The sequence below is a fragment of the Carlito syrichta genome, unplaced genomic scaffold (assembly GCF_000164805.1).
Source record: "Carlito syrichta isolate Samal-C Ts95f unplaced genomic scaffold, Tarsius_syrichta-2.0.1 Scaffold303749, whole genome shotgun sequence".
NCBI lineage: Eukaryota > Metazoa > Chordata > Mammalia > Primates > Tarsiidae > Carlito > Carlito syrichta.
In genome coordinates, this window is record NW_007247845.1 from 404,526 (window position 1) to 422,615 (window position 18,090).

The 18,090-nt window shown below is 43.2% G+C and overlaps 1 protein-coding gene across 1 annotated transcript in view; it reads right to left on the reverse strand.

Moving 5' to 3' along the window:
- ANKRD1 (ankyrin repeat domain 1) overlaps positions 1–6,620 on the reverse strand; it is a 12,166-nt gene extending 5,546 nt beyond the window's left edge. The window contains exons 1-6 of the mRNA XM_008059173.1: positions 6,347–6,620; positions 5,509–5,688; positions 4,354–4,491; positions 4,119–4,226; positions 2,673–2,771; positions 111–209 (exon numbers count right to left, since the gene is read on the reverse strand). Of these exons, the coding sequence (XP_008057364.1) occupies positions 111–209; positions 2,673–2,771; positions 4,119–4,226; positions 4,354–4,491; positions 5,509–5,688; positions 6,347–6,373 (651 nt within the window). The 5' untranslated portion in view covers positions 6,374–6,620. The remainder of the gene's footprint in view (positions 1–110; positions 210–2,672; positions 2,772–4,118; positions 4,227–4,353; positions 4,492–5,508; positions 5,689–6,346) is intronic.
- Positions 6,621–18,090: the final 11,470 nt, after the last annotated feature.

Sequence of the window (18,090 nt, forward strand, 5' to 3'; positions counted from 1 at the left end):
AGGAGGAAGAGGATGGGGAGGAGGGAGTGGAGAAGAAAGAAGAGGAGGAGAAAGAAGAAGGAGTGGGGCAGGGCAAGGGAAGTGGAGAAAAGAAAGAGGAGGAGAAATACCTTATCTCGGGCGCTAATTTTTGCTCCTTTGTTCAGCAACAATTTTAAAACATCCAGGTTTCCTCCACGGCTTGCCCAGTGGATGGCAGTGGATTCAAGCTATAACAGGAGGTAAAAGGACACAACAATGTAAAGGAGAATATGTCAGAGGAATGAGTACTTGCTGTCTAAGACCAGGAGAACCCAAGTTGCTACAGCATGCGTGATGGCAATGGGTTGTTCCCAGCTAGATTGTCAATTCCAGCTCCTGGAGTTGAAGGTTCTTGCCAAATGTTGTAGCTACACTATATCTATGTGCACATGTGTGTATCATTAGGAGGCTCTTTATAACTCTAATACATTTTTTAAAATAATAAAAATGAGCCGGGCTCGGTGGCTCAGCCTGTAATCCCGCGCTTTGGGAGGCCAAGGTGAGTGGATTGCCTGAGCCCGCGGGTTCGAGACCCACATGGGTAACTTGGCGAGACCTCATCCCTACAATAAATCAAAAAATTAGCCAGGCGTGGTAGCACGCGCCTGTAGTTCCAGCTACTTGGAAGGTTGAGACGGAAGGATCGCCAGAACTCAGCAGGTCGAGGCTGTGGTGGCCGGGAGCGGCCACTGCACTCCAGTCCGGGTGACAGAGTGAGACTCCAACTCAAAAAAAAAAATAAGAATGGTCATTTGTTGAGAATTTCCTCAGAACAACAAAGCACTATACACACTAGGCACCTTAATCCTTCCAGCAACATTTCGAAGCAGATTTACTATGCTCATTTTTGCAGGTAAAGGAAACAAAGTTCCAAAAAATTCAACTTGCTAGCCCAAGGAGACACCATTAATAAGTGGCAGAGTGCATACTCAAATCCACACCTACCTGGAACTTTTAACCACTTTTGCCAACTGTACTCAGAAGTTCTAGACACATGTATTTGAAAATTCTGGTGGAATCAAAGTAGTACCTTCCAAGATTGATCTATCTCTCTATATATAATATATATATATACATTTTTAGTTGGAGTCTCACTGTGTCGCCCAGGCTGGAGTGCAGTGGCATGTTCACAGCCACCACAGCTTTGACCTGCTGGGCTCAAGCTATCCTTCCGCCTCAGCCTTCCAAGTAGCTGGAACAACAGGCGCACGCCACCACACCCAGCTAATTTTTGTGACTTGCTGTAGAGACGAGATCTCACCAAGTTGTCCAGGCTGGTCTTGAACCCCCAGGCTCAGACAGTCCTCTTGCTTCGGCCTCCCAAAGTACTGGGATTACAGAATTAAGCCACTGCTCCTGACCCAATGTATTTTTTTTTTTTTTTTTGAATTGGAGTCACTCTGTCGCCCAGACTGGAGTGCAGTGGCCGCTCCCGGCCACCGCAACCTCGACCTGCTGGGATCCGGTGATCCTTCCGCCTCAGCCTTCCAAGTAGCTGGAATTACAGGCATGCACTACCATGCCCGGCTGATTTTTTGATTTATTGTAGAGATGAGGTCTCGCCGCCCAGGCTGGTCTCGAACCCGCGGGCTCAGGCAATCCACTCACCTCAGCCTCCCAAAGGTGCGGGATTACAGGCTTGAGCCACCAAGCCCGGTTCCAATGTATTTTTAATCTGGATCTGACACTTCATCTGGGGCCTGTGCTGCTCTTTCTCCATCTCCTGTGTGTTCTCTCATTTATGTCAGCAGAGCCTCTGGACCTCAGCTCTTGTCTCCTGTGTTCACTGTGTAGGGCCCTAACTCCCAGGAAACTCCCTCCTCGTTGCTCTATCTGTCGTGCCCCTGGCCTTCCAAATCCCACACTCATTATTTTAGCATCTTTCCATGCAAACTTTCTATTTTCTTGCTTCTTTCATTTTTTTCAATGTGTGTTTGGGATTCCATTTTGGCCAAGTCCTTTGGATTTCTTTGATAGCCCCTTTTCACTCTGCTATAAAGTCAAATTGAGCTGCTTTTAAATACATAAAGTATTTTCCCAGTTCAGTATTCAGTTCATAAATTATGCTGTACACAGGTCTTTGTAGAAATCACAGTGATTGAATTATTGAGGTCTGAATAGCAGCTACTTGATGCAATTCATTTTGTATGCAGTCTAGCCCCAAATCTCATCAATGACAATCGGCATCTATCATATAAAGTGTGCAGCCAGAGAATTCTTCTATGTTGCTGGCAGCCAAGGGGCCACCAGCAGGTCGCTCTGTACAATGGAAGGACAGGGCTGTCGAAAGGTGTGTCAGCTGCATTATTTCTCAGTAATTCAGTAATGCCACTGACTTGATAATGAATGACCAGCTTGCTGATGAGAATATTGGATTCCGTTCAACAGCTTTCACTTCCTTCCTTTCCCTGGAACATTCCTCTTCTTTTCAGGATGTATGGAAAATACTTTCCACATGACCTAGTCTCGTCTCCCAACTTTCTTTTGTCTGGAGAAATGAGTTTTTGCCTAGCTCTCTTAGACCAATTTTCAATCCAATCAGCCCAATTTTCATTGAAGGTTTTTGTTGTTGTTTTGTTTTGTTTTGTTTTGCTTTTGCTTCATATGGTTTACTTATTTTGGCTCATTTCCAAGCAAAGAAATATATTTACCATATCACGGAATTCAATCTGAGCTCCAGCTTCCATTAACTTCTCCGCAATTACCAAGTGTCCTTCCAAGCATGCTCTATGAAGAGCTGTCCGTTTATACTGTCAGAACAGAAATTAAAAAGAGAGAAGTGCGTATAAGAAATGTGCATAAATCCTTTTAAGAGATATGAAGTCGGGGACTCTGATGACCTGATAGAAACTTGAGAGTTTCTTTATGAATTAGAAATGTTTAAGTTAAATAAAATTACAGAATTAGAACAATTATCCTGCAACTAAGAATTGAACTTCCCGAAATGTACGTTTCCAAGTGTTCAAAGGCCTACATTGAGATCAACTTAAGGGCTCAAAACTACACAAATGTTAGCATTTCTCTTTCTTGTATTTTGCACCTTCCTTGTTTGATTTGGGTAGTATTTGTTGCAGATCAGCTTTCTTCTATCCAGGACTGTTGCTAGGCTGAATATCAAAAGGTATTCCATTCATTTTTAAGAGAATGGGAGAATCATTTTTAGTTTTACTTCAGAAATGGTCCCCAATTTCAGTTTATGGGATAAAAAATACCAAAGGATTAGTGATTTCTGAAAAATTGGCTTCCTATGGGTGGGGTAATGGATTTTTAGAGCTGGAACATCTTTAGCCATTATTTCATTCCAATGCTCTGTTTACAGATAAAGAAATGAAGTCCCAGAGAATGCAAATTAGCTGCTCAAAATCAAACAGTGGCTGGGCTCAGTGGCTCAGCCTGTAATCCCAGGACTTTGGGAGGCCGAGACGAGTGGATTGCCTGAGCCCGTGGGTTCGAGACAAGCCCGGGCAACTTGGCGAGACCTCGTCTCTACAATGAATCAAAAATTAGCTGGGCATGGTAGCATGTGCCTGTAGTTCCAGCTACTTGGAAGGCTGGGGCGGAAGGATCACTGGAGCCCAGCAGGTCGATGCTGGGATGACTGTGAGCATGCATGCCACTGCACTCCAGCATGGGTGACAGAATGAGACTCCAACAAAAAAAAAAAGAAAAAGAAAAAAAAATCAAATAACCAAATCATGGTTGAGCTGGTCCTTGACATTAGGTCTCCAGATTTCTTCTCTAGTGCTGATATCTGAGTCCTAGAAAAGATGAGACTAATAGTATATTTCTACTAAGGTGACTTTTTGGTTCTTGTTAAAAGTCTTATCCCAAGGATCTCAGAAGTTAAAGACAAGCTGAAAAATCAGCCAGGTGTATATGAAGGCAAGAAACGTTGCAATCCACAGCGCTGATCCGGAATCTATTTATTTGCTTTTGGACCACTGCACTCTCCTATTAGTCTACTGGCATATGCAGCAACAGCTGGGGAAACTGTTTCAGGTGGAAAGACTTTGGCACCCTATTAGTGAGGTTGAAGCAAAGCATAAGAAACATAAAATTAATGAACTGGGTTTTGCAGTGCTTTGGACGAGCCTTACCTCATCACAAACATCTGGATCGTTCTTGTCTGACAAGAATTTTTCTACTACTGGCAGTTTATTCTCCAGGGCAGCCTTCAGAAACCGAGGCACATCCACAGGTTCTGTCTGAAGCCAGAAAAATAGTATGAGAGCTACCGTGAGCTTGCCAACATTCAATCAAACCCTTCACAGACATTGGCTCCCTGGAGCACAACACTAGACATCGTGTTGCTAGAAACCAAACAGCCCTTACTATGATTTCGGGTTCCGGTTCCTTCATCACTGGAACTTTCGTTTTCCTGTATTTTTTCCTTTTCTTCAGTTGAATGATGATTTCAAGGTCTTCTAAATTTTCAAGCTTTGATCTTTGTTCTAGTTTTTTCTTTTTAAGCTAAAAAAAAAATCCATATTTCAAAACTATGGTGAATTCTACTGACAAGTATTCTGGTGGTGTCTAAACTATATCTGCAAGGTCTGCGATAAGTATATGAACAGTCTGAGTAAAAAAAAACCACTTTAAATAAATCTTTGACTTAAACTTAGGGATTTCTCATTCAAGAATTTATTTGGGGGCCTAATTTTCAACTAATTAATTGCTGTCATCTTGACTCCTCTTGCTTGTAGAACCAGTCCTTGACTAATTGGAGACACCATCCAGTCTCTACGTGATGATTGTGTAATAAATGCCATAAACAAGTCTTAGATTTCTATAGATTTTTTAACATGCTCAAAAATTAATGTTTTTTTAACCCCAAATGATCTAACAATAAGTTGTAAATTCTGAAATATCGATGTCAATCTCTTTTAGGTATCCCCCTAAGCAAGGCCTCTAAAACAGACTGTCCAGGAGCTACAACTAACTAATGCACATTTTATCTTTGATGATAAGTAAGGAAAATTCACCCAGAAACACAGATTGTGTCAACACAGATAGCAGATGCAGTCAAACAATGATCACAAACCACACAATGGAGAAGAGATCTCCCTTGCATGGGATTAACTACATGATGTATAACATTAGAAATTTATAGGACACGTGTCTCTTTCCATCAAAACATGGTCTTAGCATGCTGAATCATTGATTCATAAACCAGAGATCATAGTCTTGTCAAGAATTATTTCCCAAAACCTGTTCCATATAAGTTGCCTCTCTATGGATTAGAATTTGGTACAGATCCAGACTTCTTCACACTATACAATGTATCCATGTAACCCAAAACTACTTGTACCCCCCCCCCAAGCTATTGAAATTAACAATAATAATAAAAAACAATAGAATAAAAAAAGAATTTAGTACAGAAACATCCTTGGAATGGTTGCACATGTTTCTTCTCTTCTTCCTTCCTGGTCCCTCCATCCCCCACCCAGTCCGAACCTCCCACTGGCGGGGTCTATGGAAGGTTCTCACCTCTGCCTCTCGTTGTTTCTCACTTTTCCACTGTTGCTCACCCAAGGTCACAGGGTGGGCTGGCAGTGTCTTCAGATCGTCCTGCTTCTCTAAAGCAACAGCGGCTTCATACTCTCCATCTCTGAAATCCTCAGGAAGGAATTCCCCTGCCTCCCCATTGCTGTTCTTCTTCCCTGTGACCTACGAGAGAAGAAGATGGGAGGCTCAGAAGCAGCAGTGTCCATCCTGAGGCTCAGAAGCAGCAGTGTCCATCGTCCCAAGGACGATGCTGCGGGAGGGTCTTGATCCTCTTCTGGGTCCAGCCACCTCTACGAGGGTGCTCTTCCATCTCAGGCTGAAGATATCCCAGGATTACCTTCAGGCAGTTGTCCTACTCTTTTGTTTAACTCAAGACTTAGGTTAGGCTGACATATTGAAAACTACTTCTAATCTGCTTAATCACATTTCTCCTAGGAAAATCACAAACCCTCTCTTATTTAAAACTTCTTCATTTTAGGTTCTTTTGATGACTCTTGACCTTGAGTTGTAAAGTTTCCAGGCTTATATTCATGCAATAAAACTTCTTCCCTGAGGCATTTTGATAACCATCTGTGATTCCACACTACAGTAATAAAACCAAAGGAGATGATAATAAATAGGAAATGCACAGAGAATTCATTACTGCCAGCTCAATTTTTCCCCCAATTTTACTTGTTTCATCACATAAACCAACTTTTTCCCATATATGACATTTTCAGAGTTCCCTTGCATTAAGCCTGAAAGAAAGGTCATTTCAATTTTCAAATGAAAGCCAAGATGAACTAGTTTTCATTTGGTGAAAATATTGAGTCTTACATACCAGGTCCTCTACTTTCAGCATCATCATGTTGACTGAAAAGTGTGTCCGTGTGTTTTGTTCCTGTGGAAGGAATCCCTGGAGTTGGCCCTGCTGAGCCCCTCCACGCTGGTCAGCTTATATAGCTGGGACAGGGTGAGATAATCTTCCAACCTGGGAACCTAAGTAACACCCCCGCCCCCACCAGGAGCCAACTCAGAGGCAGGTGAATTTTCATTCCAGACTCAGTGTCTGGGAAGCCTAAGAGGGAGGGAATGACAAGCCCCGCTGAATCTGTGAATCAGGAAGAAATGTGAGAGGGCCATTCCTCTGGCAGTGATCACACCGCTCAGCAATGTGAGTCATCCGATTTGTCGAGAGGCAGGGGACAGCTGGCTGTTGATATTGCACCACCTCGCTGCCCCCTTTTTTTTCTTTGTCAGCTTTCATATGACTAACCTATCAAGAAAATGTAGATGATCTACACATCACACCCCCAGTAATATCTTTCTGATAACCAGACTTATCAACACTTCTCTTGGGGGAAGTTTGCCTCAGGACATCCTATTCTGTGGGTAAACAGATTGAGAGAGAGAGAGAGAGAGAAAAGGATCCGGGCCCTAAGGGCACTTGTCTATATCTGTTTGGAATTCTTTGGAACGATGTCTGGGGCTAAAAAGGCCCCATGACATGCCACCTTACCATCATTATAAGAAATTGAAAGCATTCAGCAATGCACTTTTATTTTATGATGTCACCGGCCATAATTAGCACATGACATGATTACTGTGTTCTAAAACAGCTTAATAAGAGGAGCATTTTTTTTCTTCAAAATGGATCAAAGTAGCCAAGAGATAAAGTATACTAAACCAGTTGTGAGCAACACAGGACCCTGATTAGGTCACTAAGCTGAAATTCTCAAATGCTATGGGGAAATGCATCACCTTTGGGAGCCTGTCAAAAATGCAGATTTCTGGGCCCCCTTCCAGGGGATTCGGAGTCGATTTACGGTGGTGTAACTCCTAGGGACCATCTTGAATTTTCTAAGCACCCCAATGGTTCTGAAACATGAAGATTTGAGACACAACCAGACGGGGGTGATGGGCTTTGCTTTGGGAAGGGTTGAAAAACACCTCTGTTCTTGGTTTCTTATCTCTGAGATATCAATTATGTGAAAAATATTTAGGTCTTTTTATAGTTTGAGGAGAAACTGGGGTTACTGTCTTCAAACCATTTTAAATATTACTCTTTATTTCAGAAAAAGAAAAGTGAAAAGAATGAGAGAAGGGAAGTTTCTCAGCCCAGACTGGAGTGCAGTGGCATGCTTATGGCCACCATAGCCTCAACCTGCAGGGCTCAGGTGATTCTTCGCCTCAGCTTTCCAAGTAGTTGGAATTACAGGCGCGTGCCACCATGCCCAGCTAATTTTTTTGATTTATTGTAGAGACAAGATCTCACCAAGTTGCCCAGGCTGGTCTCAAACCCCTGGACTCAGGCAGTCCTCTCACTTCCACCTCCCAAAGTGCTGGGATTAGAGGCATGAGCCACCACGCCTGGAGGGGAGTATTAATTAGGATATTATATTTGACCTTTCTGTGTCTATCACTCTTCAGACTTACTCACTCAACAAACATGGCTGCCATTCTCATCTCCCACCCTGTTCCCCTTGAAATGATCAGTTGGTGGATGGTGTTTCTAGAACGTTCAGAATAAGACATCAACCCCTAAAGCCAAAACACTGACAAAGAAAGACTCTCCCAATAACTTCTATGTTATATGTTTTGGTCTCCTAATGTTCTATGTTAAAGGAGGACTCATTAAAAATACATATATATCCCTTGGTCTTTCCTGTGAGATGGACAGAGCTACCACTATTTTCTTTTTAAATGTTTCTTTCTGTTTTTTAATTTTTTTCTAATATATGGAATGCTTCACAAATTTGCGTACCATTCTTGTGTGGATGCCATGCTAACCTTCTATTTATTTAAAATATTGTGTGTGTGTGTGTGTGTGTGTGTGTGTGTGTGTGTGTATTTTTTTTTTTTTCAGTTGGAGTCACATTCTCTCACCTAGGCTGGAGTGCAGTGGCATGTTCATGGCCACCCCAGCATTGACCTGCTGAGCTCAGGAGATCCTTCCGCCTCAGCCTTCCAAGTAGCGGGAACTAGAGGCACATGCCACCATGCCCGGCTAATTTTTTTTGATTTATTGTAGAGATGAGGTCCCGCCAAGTTGCCCAGACTATTCTCGAACCTGTGGGCTCAGGCAATCCCCTCACCTTGGCCTTCCAAAATTCTGGGATTACAGGCTTGAGCCACTAAGCCCAGCTGTATTTTTTAAAATTTTGTTAAGATGAGATCTCGCTATGTTACCTAGGCTGGTCTCCAATTCCTTGCCTCAAGCTATCCTCCCTCCTCCGCCTCCCAAAGTGCTGGAGTTACAGGCATGAGCTGCTGCACCTGGCCATCTTCTCTTTATTGTTCCAGTTTTAGTATGTGTGTTGCTGAAGTGAGCAGTTTATCACTATGGTCTCTTCATCTAAGAGAGAAGTAGCCATGGAAGCTTTTTCTGCCATTTCTCATGCCTTTTTGTTTCAGCTACTCAGGAGGCTGAGATTGGAAGATCACTTGAGCCCAGGAGTTCAAGTGTGAGCTGTGATCAGTGAGCTAAGGTTACACTGTACTACAGCCCAGGAGACAGAATGAGTAAAAAAAAAAAAAGTGAAATTGGGCAGGGAGGCCTACCAAGCCCTTTTCTTCTTCCATTCATTTAAGTATTCCCTCAAACCTGACTGGTTCTATATGAAAGGCTCTAGGAAGTCTTAAAGAAAACATTGCAGAGGATAATCCTTGACAAAGGATTGATGAAATGGGATGAACTTAAACAGAGGAGCGAGCTGGGTTGTGCAAGGATTTCAGGGCTGGCAAAATCACTGCTTGGCCAACCTTTTGCCATGTTGATGTGGTTTATCATTATAAACAAGAGAGAATTTCCTTTCCTTTCCTCCTCCTCTTCCTCTTCCTCCTCTTCCTCCTCTTCCTCCTCCTCCTCCTCCTGCTCCTCCTCCTCCTTCTTCTTTTTTTTTTCTTTGAGTCAAGGACTCTGTCACCCAAGCTGGAGGACAGTGACACAATCATGATCATGGCTCACCGCAGCCTTGAACTCCTGGGTTTAGGTGATCCTTCCACTTCAGCCTTCCCAGGAGCTGAAACTACAGGAGCACACCACCACACTTGGCTATTTTTTTTTTTTTTTGTAGAGACGAGGGTTCCCCATGTTGCCTAGATTGGTCTCTCAAACTCCTGAACTTAAGTGATCCTCCCACTTCAACCTCCCAAAGTGCTTGGGTTACAGGTATGAGCCACTGTGCCCAGCCTAATACCTTCTTTCCAAAAAAGATTCTGTTCACATTTAGTTCCGAGGACACAAAAAAGCAAAATTATATTTTCAAATCATTCTTATTCATCAAAATTGAGAACAAAACTTTTCCACTGGAGGAGAGTTTTCCATCATTTTTTTTTTTAAGGAGCTTCCTTTCCCATAAAAGTCCACCTAGTGGGAAAAATTCTGATATTTGTATATTTGGCTTTATCATAGCCTCAGATTGGACCATAAACTTTTCTTACCAAGATGAATAAAAACAATGAAGCTCTGTGGCCAGATATGATGGTTCACACCTGTAATCCCAGCACTTCGAGAGGCAGAAACGAGAGAATTACCTGAGCCCAAAGGTTCAAGACCAGCCTGGGCAACTTGGTAAGACCCCCCATCCCCACAATAAATAAATAAACAAACAAACAAACAAATAAATAAATAAGCCAGGCATGGTGGCGCATGACTGTAGTTCCAGCTACTTGGAAGACTGAGGCAGAAGGATTGTCTGAGCCCAGCAGATAGAGGCTGCAGTGGTTATGAGCATGCCACTGCATTCCAGACTGAGTGACAGCGTGAGACTCCAACTCAAATAAATACATACATAAAACAATGAAGCTCCTAGTTGGTTCTATAATCATTAAGCAACTGGGTATCAACCATCTGTGACCAAAATGAGCAGAGAATGATTCCTGAGTTTTGCCATTGTCACCCTACAAGTCTTTTACCCTCCCCTTGGGACTGATGCATTTTGATGGGTGAAATGACACGTGACCAGAATTATAACCCTGTTTATAACTGAAGAAGGTGAGAAGCAGAGACATGGGACCTCAAGCACTTACTGCTGCCACCCAGGGGTTGAAAGAGATGCTCAGACGCCAACCCCGGTCTATGTTCCATAGCTCAGCTCCAAAGGGGCACTTTTGTCTTTTTTTATAAAAAATGAAATTTAAGACAGTCCAACTGGATACAGTGGCTCATGCCTATAATTCCAGCACTCTGGGAGACCCAGGTGAGAGGCTTGCTTAAAGCCTAGAAGTTCAAAACCAGCCTAGGTAACATAGCGAGGTCTCGTCTCTAAAAAAGTAAAAATAAAAATAAATTAGCTGGGTGTGGTGGCACATGCATGTAGTCCCAGCTACTTGGGAGGCTGAGGCAGAAGGATCACCAAAACCTAGGAGTTTGAGGCTGTGGTGAGCTGTGACCATGCCACGACACTCCAGCCTGGTCAACAGAGTGAGACCCAACTCAAAAAAAAAAAGACATTCCACTTCTACCCAGACTTTTCATTTTTCTTATATTTTAACTATATAAGTAATACACATATTATTGTTAAAGTGAAAATAACCAAGAGAATGTTGCTTAGTTGAGATCTTCATGAGTGTTGATTTGATACTTGATTTTTGTCCCCCCTCAGTAACGTGTCTAGGAGATCATTTTCTAGTCGCACAAACAAATCCATCTCACTATTTTAAACAACGGCATGGATTTTTGTGTGTGGACATACTGTTTCTCACGTATCCACTTTCTTGTTTGTAGATACATTTAGGCTTTTTTAAAGAAGGTTGCTTGCTTTTTTTTTCTGGCTACACTCAAAGGCATTTTACAGCACATAAAAGTTTATGGTCATTAACACTCCTTGTTCTTAGAGCACCCACCTTGATACTAAATGGAAGAGCTCTGAGGACTGTGGCCAGATTCTGACATGGAAACCTCTTTGTTCACTCTGTTGTTCCTATAATTGCTCATTTTGCCATCCCTCTCAACAGCCCTCCCAATCCCAGTCATTACTCACCTCCCTTTGCCCGGAGAAGTGGCTGACTTAGCCTGACCGGGAATCCAAGTGTCCTTACTAACGGCCAAGCTGTGGCTCAGTTACATGCCTGAAAATGCCAAAGGGAACGTCATTAAAGTGAAGCAAACACAGTTCAAGGTTGTTTCTCCTTCCCTGCCAACAAGGAATGAAATCACCTGAATTTGGGGGGAAAAAATGTACAGAACAGCTCTGGGGACATTTTGGGCAGGATTGTGGCATTTGCCTTCACCTCCTCTCAAAGGACAAAGTCAAAACTAAAGTTCTTTTTCACGGGGCTCTGCATAGAAAGTGCACACAAACTTCCCTGGGACAATTGAGTTGGCCACAGTAGAAGGATCCCTTTCGCGGGCATCAGGGGTCTCCTGATGTTACAGGTAGGTGAAGGCTGCAGGTTTCACCTCCACGCCTTACGGCAGGTGTCTTGTTACAGGCAATAATGTGTCTCAGTACAAATTCTGCCACACGTGGGAACCCAGGTCACCCCACAGGCACAGCCAGCCAGCCACACGGACTGTTCTGTAAACTCAGTGAAGCCCAGCCCTCTCTGTCCATGGACAGCGTGCAAGGGTAAGAGGCTTACTTAAAGCAAATGAAATCACGCCCTAGCAGCACATTTCAGCTAATTTTGTAGTCTACTCAGACTACAGAACCCTCTTTGCGTGACCTAACAGGAAACCTGATGGAGTTAGGCACTCACCCTAGGTCTAGGACTTCAAAAAGCATGGGAAAGTAGCTGGCACACAGTGGGGCTAAATCAATATTTAGCTGAGACCTGGCAGGAGTTTTATATTTGTTTCTTGCCAAACCACACATCTAGAATTCTCATTTCATTGAGAATTAATTTGTAACATTTCTAATGCAAATTAACCACTAATCTTTTCATACTACTCAGAGGTAAAGATAGTTAAAGCGCTGTGGCGGCCTCTTCTGAGGCCAGCAAGTCCTTAGAGACTTTCAAATGCTAACTAACCCCAACAAGTGTACTCTCCAGGATAGAGCTGCCTGGGTGTGAACTAGCATTTCTTAGAGCAGTGGTTCTCAGGGCTGGGTGCACTTTAGAAGAGTCTGTGGTGCTTCTAAAAAAAATGCTGACGCCACCTGGTGTGGTGGCTCACGCCTATAATCTCAGTACTTTGGGAGGCTGAGATAGGAGGATTGCTTGAGTCCAGGAATTCAAGACCAGCCTAGGCAACATAGCGAGACTTTGTCTTTACAAAATACCAAAAAAATTAGCTGGGTGGTGGCATGCGCCTGTAGTCCCAACTACTCCGACTCCAGAGACCGGGGAAGGATTGCCTGAGTCAAGGAGTTTGACTCTGCGGCAAGCCATGATCATGCCGTTGCACTCCAACCTGGATGACAGAGTGAGACTCTGACTCAAAAAAAAAAAAAAAAAGCCGATGCCCAGGTTCTCCCCCATTCCCTCTACCCACCCCATCCCCACCAAGTAAATGAAATCCAAACCTCTGCTCTAGGGTCCAGGGATTGGTGTTTTTTGTTTTTGAGTCAGAGTCCCACTCTGTTTCCCAGGCTGCAGTGCAGTGGCATGCTCATCGCCACTGCAGCCTTGACCTGCTGGGCTCAGGCAATTCTTCCACCTCAGCCTTCCAAGTAGCTGGAACTACAGGCCTTCACCACCACGCCCAGCTAATTTTTTTATTTATTATAGAGACGAGGTCTCACCATGTTGTCCAAGTTGGTCTTGAACCCGTGGGCTCAGGCAGTCCTCTAGCCTCCACCTCCCAAAGTGCTAGGATTGTATATATGAGCCACTGTGCCCCACCCAGGGTATTTCAATTATCTTTAAGACATACCCCCATTTGATACACATAAAAATCTCACATCTTCTGTTAATAGGAATAAAAGTTTCAAGATCAACTTGGGGCCAAATTGAAATCAAAGCAATGGGAATTTGAATACAGTTTTCCAAACTTCCCAAGACCTTAGAGATTTGAATAAGGTCTTCTCCCTCCTTCTTTCCCCTCTGAAGTTCCTTGCTCAAGCTCTCGCCTCAGCTGGCATCTGTCCCTGGAGAAAAAGTAGTGATAAGTAGTCAGGAAGGGCAATCAGTGACTTTCTATTAACATTCGTATTTCCCCAGATAATGGGACCTTGCTTAGGCTCCCTAAACTAATTCCCAGCACCTTAGTAAGGCAGAGCCTTTAGCAATCAACTTTCGGAGACGGTGATAAGGGTGACTGAACTGTCCATTACAACTTCAAGAAGAATGGGTTGTCGGTGGGAGAAACCATTAAAATGTGAATGTATACTAACCCCTTCCCACCTCTTAACTTTCTAAAAAGTAAAATTTACTTTTGAATTTCACTCAATGGGCAGTGGGATGATAGAGAGTTTGCATGGAAGTGATTTTTTTTTTTTTTAAAGAAGTTCTATTGTCATGCTCTGAAAAGATTTTGATGCATCTTTGGAATTTCTTCACACCCAATTACATAGGACATCCACATGGGATGAGATAAGTGCTTCTGTGGCTGCAAACAGAGAAAGAAAATCCATTAACTTTTTTTTGCCATTTATTAAAGCAGGGGAGAATTATTTTTTAAATGAAATTTCTGACTTCAAGAAGGAATATTGAAAAAAATATTTTCCTGCTGTAGTTTGGAATTTCCTAATAAAAGAGAAAATGCTGCAAGACATCTTAATTATTAATTTTGAGAGAATCAGAGAAATTTAGGGCCAGTACAACACTGAGTGGTCATTGAGTCTATTCCCTGGCCGTCAGGAAAGGCCAATCTCAAGCAGGTAAGACTCGCTTATTTTAAAAATTAAAACTTGGATTTGTCAATGTTCTGATGCTTAAAATCTCACTGCAACACAGTCTCTTATGGCTTACCTGCATCTTGGCGGTTAAGTCTGTTTGTGTCAGTCTAACTTCAGGAACCATCCTCACCAAAAATATTTAATGACCATTTTTTACAATGTGTACTAGTCAAAGGGAGAAAAAGCTACATGTTGAAGTTTCTTCCATTGAAATCTTACATGAACTGCCTTTGTTCACTGGTTCAAAGCCCTTTTTATAACTAGGTAGTGTGAAGCTCTTCAGGATACAGATTTGTGGAATGTAGAAACAGCTTTAAGATTGTCTAGTCCAATTCTCTCATTCTGCACATTGGAGCAAGTAGCACGTGGGAAAGTTATACACATATATATTATTTACTCACACAACATACATTTATTTAACCTGTTCCTGTGGGACAGCCTGACATTGGGCTTTTCCTGATGTGTTGCAATAAAAAATTCAGTACAACACCACTCAAGTAATATCCTTGCCAAAAACATTTAACCTGAATCCAATCACAAGACAACATTCAGACAAATCCAAAATGTAGGATATTCAACAAAGCAACTAGCTTGGGCTCTTCAAAAAGGTCAATGACTAGAAAAACAAAAACAAAAATGTGACAGTTTGTCCTAGATTAAAAAAAAAAAAAACTGAAGAGCATAAACCTTAGTTGGATTCTGTAATTCAAAACACAAAAGCTGTAAAATACATTTTTCAGATAGTTGGAGAAATATGGATGGTATTTTAGACACTGTTATTGACTTAATGATAGTTTTCTTACATATAATGATGGTTGTGTGGTAATGTAGGAGAGTGTCCTTATTGTTTGGAGATATATTCTGAAGTATTTAGAAACGAGGTGTCATTCTTTCAAATGGTTCAGCAAAAGATGTGTGTGGAGAGAGAGAGAGAGAGAGGAGGAGGAAGAGGAAAGACACAACTGTAAAATATTAACTATTGGTGAATCTAAGTGAAGGTGCTCATTGTTGTACTATTCTTTCAACTCTGTACATTTCAAAATTTAAAAATGAATACAACATCGTAGAAAAGAGGACAGCTGTCCTTTGAAGGTAGGAGTTGCTTTAAACATCCCAGAGCTCCTGTGAATCCTAGAACATAAGTTTCATAAGGCAAGAGATGTTTGCTTTTCCCACTAATGGACATCAAGTGCTTAAAGCAGTCCCTGGCACATAGTAGGCACTCAACAAACATGTTTAACGAAAAAAAAAAAAGAAGGTAGCTCCAGCTTGGAGTCAGAGCCGGGAACAAAAACCAAAGGCAGGCAAGCTTGCCTGGCACAGCACTCAGTTGACAGTCAGCATATTTGAAAGGTTCCCCTAGAGCCACAGGAATGCCACAGAGTAAGGCTCCTGTGGGCAGTGCCCTCTCAGCTGCATCTGTTTTCATGCTGCCAGCTGGGCAGAAGGTTGGGGAGAGAAGACTTACTCAGCCAGAAGGGCTCACCCATCAGTCACCTGCTTTCTCCCCACTTGCCATGACGGAGGAGCTGGAGATGGCACAGAGATGTTTCTGAGGAAAGTGTAAAAACATAGGCGTCCATCAGCACACACTGACTCAACCACCCCGGGGTCTTCAGGAGAAAGCCGGACTGTCTATAAAACCTTAGATCATACTGTGCATTGCGATGCCAGTGGTGAAATCCAGTCTCACAATAAAGCAAGAGCTCGCTTCTTTCTTCGTCTTATTTCGTTTAAGCCACCAACACAGAATATTGTTTTAAAAAGATGAGTTTTCTAAGATTCTTCCAGCTGATGGCTTATAACCTCATTTCCAAATTCTGGGGTCAAGGAAACGTATATAATAAGAAATGGCTAAAATGCAAATAAAGCAAAAATGCCCTGGCGTGTTGATGGAGGAGGACGTGGGTACCAGGGTGGAGGTTGTGGAACTCTCCATGCCATGTCCTGGCTCAGCGAAGGCCAAGGAGCTAAAGTTTCTTTCTTTTTCCTCTTTCTTTTGTTCTTTATCTTTCTTTTGTCACTCTCTTTCAATGTCTCTTTTATTCCTTTTCTCCCTCCTTCCTTCCTTCTTTCCTTCTCCTTTCCCCCATTTGAAAAAACTGCAGTGACCAAAACTAAAAAGCTCTGGCTGACTGGCCCCAGCTTCCATCTCAGCGCGGAGGGCTAATTCGTCCCCCCTACTTCCTGGTAAGTGAGACAGGCTCAGACCCTTTTAACTAACTAGAAACTGCTCCCCACCCCCCATGTCATCTCTTTCTGTGCAGAACTGCAAGGCGGGTGATCTTACCTCTCCCACTGAGAACCTGGCAGTACTTTCTAAACTGAATTCACATAAGAAAGGGAAGAGCCTGTTTGCAAAAACATAGTCTGCTGCTGCCAATACAAGCAGATCTTTTAGGGAGGAGGGAAACTGTAACCCCTCCAAGATCTTTGCTCTCCTTCAGAGCTAAAGCTCTCAGGTTTCACAAAGGAATTTATAGAGCAGACTGACGCCTGTGGCCTCTGGGGCTGGAATCCTCTCAGGACTAAGCGAAGAGCAAGGAGAGGGACAGGCACCCTTCTCTGCCCTGTGCAAGCTGAGGATTGTTTACCAGAGGATGAAAACATCCTCTCCCTGAAAAGGAATGTTTGGCAAGGAAATGACCTCTGGAGGCCCAGCTGAATGGCTCCCTGGGGAGTCAGTTTGGGTTAGTAACAGATCAGAACCACCAACCTGGACAAAGTGCACTGGGCAGGGTGGGCTGTGATCACAGGAGATCTGGGATGTTTAAAGCAACTACTGCCTTCAAAAGACAGCTGTCCTCTTTTCTAGATAAATTATGTGTGGCAAGAGAAGAAAGGAGGGGTAGCGGTTAGAACTCATTGTGAAAAATAAAAGGAATGTCTGCTTTGTGTCTAAGCATTTCTGTCTGTAAGCATAACCACTCTGCTCAGCGTTTGTCTTAGGTCCTTTCAAAATCATATTCAGGGGCTAGTGAGATGGCATGGAGTGAGTTACTCTGGTTGTTGACAGCCATACTTGGATGAAGTGGAGGAAGCTGCCGTCCTTCCTTATTTGGTGGCTCTGGAAGCCACATTCCCTTCTCATCTCTCTTCCCATAAGAACCTTGTGGCTGGTCAGCAGAAGTCCAAGCCGATCAGCAGCCCCCACCCTGGCATTTCCTTATCTAGGAGTCTTCGCTGTGGAATTCCGAGGTCCACCCCAGTACCCCGGATGTGCTTCAACCCATGGCCTGCCACTTGGTTCCTCTTGTGATGACAAGCAGATAACATAGCCCACATGCCTTCTTTTCCTGCATGCCAACCAGACCCTGGCTCTGAAACATAGAGAGATGTTTTATTTTTATGCAGACGTTGTTGAGACTGCAATAATCCTGAAAATGTGGAAAGTGCCTTTCTATGTAGCTCTGGTTAATCCTCTCAATCAGTCTGGTATTTTAACAAATGAGGAAATCAGTGGGTGCGGACGTTAATTGAATATCCAAGGTCACATAGCAAGAGTGTGTGTGTGTGTGTGTGTGTGTGTGTGTGTGTGTGTGTGTGTGTGTGTGTGTTGGGTGGGAAGGAGGGTAACCAATTCAAAGTCAAGGCTGATTCCAAGTACACAGCACCTTTGTTGCAGTTAAATCCCATCACAACTCACCATGATCCCATTGGCAATCACTAAGACGACATTGTTAGCCGGGCTCGGTGACTCAGCCTGTAATCCCGCGCCTTTGGGAGGCTGAGGTGAGTGGATTGCTTGAGCCCGCGGGTTCGAGACCCACCTGGGCAGGCGAGACCTCATCTCTACAATAAA